Source organism: Sinocyclocheilus rhinocerous, unplaced genomic scaffold, assembly GCF_001515625.1.
Source record: "Sinocyclocheilus rhinocerous isolate Xijiao unplaced genomic scaffold, SAMN03320098_v1.1 scaffold686, whole genome shotgun sequence".
NCBI classification, from domain to species: Eukaryota; Metazoa; Chordata; class Actinopteri; order Cypriniformes; family Cyprinidae; genus Sinocyclocheilus; species Sinocyclocheilus rhinocerous.
Genome location: NW_015647963.1, coordinates 237,804 through 242,403, shown reverse-complemented (window position 1 = coordinate 242,403; position 4,600 = coordinate 237,804). Strand labels below are relative to the sequence as shown.

At 37.9% G+C, this 4,600-nt stretch overlaps 1 protein-coding gene across 1 annotated transcript in view; it reads left to right on the top strand.

Annotated features, from left to right (window-relative positions):
- Positions 1-564: 564 nt before the first annotated feature.
- The window catches only part of LOC107709510 (collagen alpha-1(XXIV) chain-like), a 125,639-nt gene continuing 121,603 nt past the window's right edge, over positions 565-4,600 (top strand). Inside the window, exon 1 of the mRNA XM_016514004.1 lies at positions 565-804. Within this exon, the coding sequence (XP_016369490.1) occupies positions 749-804 (56 nt within the window). The 5' untranslated portion in view covers positions 565-748. The remainder of the gene's footprint in view (positions 805-4,600) is intronic.

Here is a 4,600-nt window from a genome sequence, read left to right as displayed (position 1 = left end):
ATAAACAAATTTATTTGACTAAATTTCAACATTTTTTTTTATTAAATGTAGCTAAAATAAATTGTTTGCGACCACTTACCTTAAAAAAAATTTGTAGCATTTTTTTCAGTGTAATTCTACATCAAATTTTCACCCAGTATAATTTTCCAAATCCTTCCAGAGACGATGATTGAACACATCCGCAGATGGTATAATCAATTTTGAGACATGTTTAGCCGGATAAATCATATGCAATATTTTAAGAAGAATCAAAACTACTGAGGCAGCCTATAGTGCTACTAATTTGACTGTATTGCGAATTTATTCTCGCTAGACATTCTGAATTTGACCATAAAGCAAAACCTGTTCCAGAGTCTTCTGGATGTAAATGACCGGACGGGTCGGAGTCGGATGGGTGATGTCACGGCAGTAATGAGTGAAACCCAACACCGAGCGCGAGGCGCAGCAAGTCCAGACACATGCGGAGCACAGAGCGACTCTCTCTCTCTCTCTCTCTCTCTCGCTCATCTGCTCTCTCAGTAAACCCACCGTCTCCCGTCATCGCCCCGAGTTTCCAGCAGCGCGCTTGATGTTCGAGCTCTGATCCGTGAAGCTCTCCATGCGCACGTCCTCCCGGAGACGGAGTCTGGACGGACTGTGATGTGAACGCTGCTGATCAGGCTGGATCTGGTCTCATGAGCCGGTGGTGTCTTCTGCTGTGGAATTCTGTTTTCGCTTTGAAAACTGCTGCTTGGACAAATGCATACAAATGCATTTAGGAGCCCAACGGACAAGGAGTGGACAAGTTTCTCCCACAACGACAACGTGAGTAACTTTCAGTCTCCGGGGGCTTCTGTGGAGACCCGATGTGCAAAGCTTCATTCAGGTTCTTTCTAACATTTTAAGGGGAAAAAATCACTAGTTTTTGCGCATTATTGATGATAAAAAATGCATTTATTGGCGTGCATTCATCTGATCAACTAAGTGATTGAGCTCCTGCACAGTAGACATGCATTCCTAAATTAATGCTGGAGTTTCGTGCAAACTTATTAAATATAGTTTCCCGCAATCTCAGTCTGTGACCCCCAACACCAGATTGACTTAGTCTTTATACTGATCACAAATCAATTGTGATTTTCAGTCTGTCTGCTGCTGTATTTTCCATATGTTGATCCGGGGTTAAATTCCAACTGCTTCAGAACCAAATGTGCACCTGATGAGGAGGCTTTGTGATTTACTGGCTTATTTGTTTGCATGTTTGCAACTGGTTTCATAAAGTGTAGATTTGGCTGAAGTGATTGAAATATGAGTGGTTTTACTGTGCGCTGTTAGTTGACGTCCCCAAAGCGACACACAACAGCAGCAACATTCCTCATGGAGATGAGCATTGACCTCTAACATCTGGACAGCCGTTCCTGACTCAATGAAATCCCTACAAATCCACATCATTGACATGTCGTTCCAAACCTGTATGACTTTTTCATCTGTGGAAAAAAAGAAGATATTTTGAAGAATGTCTTCAAACCCAGTGTTCTTCAAAATGTCTTTTGCGGAAGAGAGTAAGTCATTTAGATTTGGAATGGTGATCAACTTTGCCTTTCAGAAGATGTTTCTACATGACAAGGTTGCTTTGGTCACAGAAAACCTGGAAATATCAAGGGCCAAATTGAGAAAAGTGATGGAAATATTTAAAAGGCATATACATTTCCAAAACATTTAATTGACGACAACTGTGGGGGGTCTTTCTGGAGATGTTTTGTTCACTATTAAGTGTAATTGTTTGTCTTTTCACGTCTAATCGTGAATGTCTGGAAAACTCTTGGAAATTCGTTGGTTAAAAAGTGTGGAAACCTGATTTGACAACTAAAAATGACTTTCATAAGCTCGAACCCAATGTAATCAGATGGATTCGGTCATATTAAATAATATTCTTGACATTACAAGAGTCACTTATTCATGCATGATTGCATTAGTTAGATGAGCGTTGAGTGTCGTTTCCCATCCTCCAACCGGGAACCAATTAATTGGTTAAAAAGTGTGGGAACCTTGACCTGATTTGACAACTAAAAGTTATTTTATAAGCTTCATCCCAATGTAATCTGTCGTTGCACACTATTAAGTATAATTGTTTATGTCTGTTCGTATCTAATTCATTGGAAAAACTCTTGGAAAGGCATTTTTCAAAAGTGTGGGAACCTGATTTGACAACTAAAAATGAATTTCGTAAGCTTGAATCCAATAATCTCTTTGATTCGGTCCTAATAAATAGTATTTTTGACATTACAAGAGTCACTTATTCATGCATGATTGCATTAGTTAGATGAGCGTTGAGTATCGTTGCACATCCTCCAACCTGGAACCAAAAAAGTGTGGGAACCTTGACCTGATTTGAATACTAAAAAACTTTCATAAGCTCGAACCCAATGTAATCATAAGGATTCGTTTATAATAGATAGATACTATTTTTGGCATTACCGCAGTTACTTTTGCATGCATGGTTTGCATTTGTTAGATGAGCGTTGATGCACATGTTTAATGCGTTCATTAGTGTCGTTGCACATCCAACACGGAGAGACAGAGGAGAGAGTCAATGTATTCAGAAGCATTAGAGGGGTACAATATACTAGCATTCACCATATCATCATACACGTACAGTAGAAGAGAAGAGTAATGCTGTCATTATTGCAAAATAGACCCAGCAGGGTGTTCAAGAGGGTCTTGTATCATGCTGATGGGATTTATTTTGTGATAATGACCATGGAAATGTCTTTATTTGTGGCTTTCTTCATGCTTTCTATTACATAACTAGACATTTTTTTGCTTTACTTTCCAGGAACATTGCACTTTACTTCTCAGAGATGTTCCCAGATACTTTAGCACCACTTGTTCTTGATTCATAGTTGCGTAGATAGTTTGACGGTGCCTTTGATGTTGTTTTGTGTGCATATCGCTCTTCACCTTGTTAAATGACTGGACCTAAACCAGCATGAATTTCCAGGCTGGTTTGGTGCTGGTGAATCTGCATAGGCTTGCTGTCATTAAAGAAGTCCATCTTTTTAGAGAAGAAGCTTAGCATCCAAAACACAGGTCTTTTTTAGAAGGTCCAGATCTAAGTCTAACCCTGTCTTTATGGGTTACCAACAGAACAGCGCTTTAGTAATGAAGTCACGCTCTGGCTGCAGGTGTGAGAAACCAATGCCAACAGGCTCAGATATTGGCAGCCGATCAGTGAGTGAACAATCTCGGCTACGCGAGCATCTGCATAAGTATGCTGAGAACACGGCTTTAACTCTGGCATGGACTGATACAAGCGTAAATTATGCAAGCGCTGTGAATCAGAGAGATCTGCATTAGCCACACCCCCAAAAGCCGATTGGTCAAGATGATTTTGAGTGACTTCCTTGCTGTTTTGTGAAGCTGTAAAGCCGTTTGCGTTGCTAGAATTGAAGGTAGATGAACAATCGGAGGTCAAGTGCAAGTGAAACGACACAGTAGTTGCTTTGGCATGCTGTAATATCAACTGTCTCCCAATGCTGTGGACATTTAAGGTCAAAAAGGCAATATTAAATACTTACAGGTCAATAAGGGTCAGGACATTTTTGAAATCTTGAGGAACCAGAATGTTTGAACCAGAATGACCTGCAAGAGTGGATGCAACTTTCTGAATCTAGTTTTATATATTGAATCTATTGTTTATATTTGGGGTCACATGGTCAGTTACAGTATTTGCAGAACTAGCAGCCAAAAAGACTTGGAACCTTAACCTAAATCTGACAACTGAAAATGATAAATATTACGATACATTTTAAAATCTTTCCAGTTTAAAGGCAGATTTTTGCTCCTAAGTGAAAGTTGTAGAAACCAGAACATGAACTGTGGTTTTAAACTACTCTTTATGGTCAGAACATGACAAACACCTCACGCTTTTGAATTATTTACAGTTTTCCAGTGATTTTTTTCTTAACAAAATAAATCTCTTAATAGAAAAAAATTATTTCTTCGTTTCTGCATATTTTAATGAGTGATATTGTTTCAAATCATGAAACCGGTTTGTGTTCCTGACTTTGATGACGTGTATCTTCAGCACAGTTTGCAGTGCAGGCTGCAATATTAATAATACTACATTTTTGTCTCTTAGAAATGCACATTTGACAGTAGCTTGAGTTTGGATGCAGATGTAAATTTATGTTCATTATCAAAAACATTAACATCTGTAAAAATTGTAACAACTTCATTTTTACATGCAAATGTAATTATTCTGACTGTTTGAGTTTTATTCAAATTAACCATTGTTATAAAGCACCTCAATACTAGGCCTGTCACGATAACAACTTTTTGTTGTGCGATATATTGCCCCAGAAATAATTGCGATAAGCGATATTATTGTAATTTTAAAGACCATTTTATGCCACTGAATATATAATCATAATGTAACAGCATAATAATGCAAGAAGGCCTACACACTTCCAAATGACAACAAACTATAGAATATTTAGATCATGGAAATTAAATATCAAAATATTAGATACCTTAAAAAACCTGAATAAATAGTAAATAAACATTTTCTAACAAAAAGTGCAAAGTAACAAGTAGAAAAAAGAAAAATGCACAAAGAACTTTT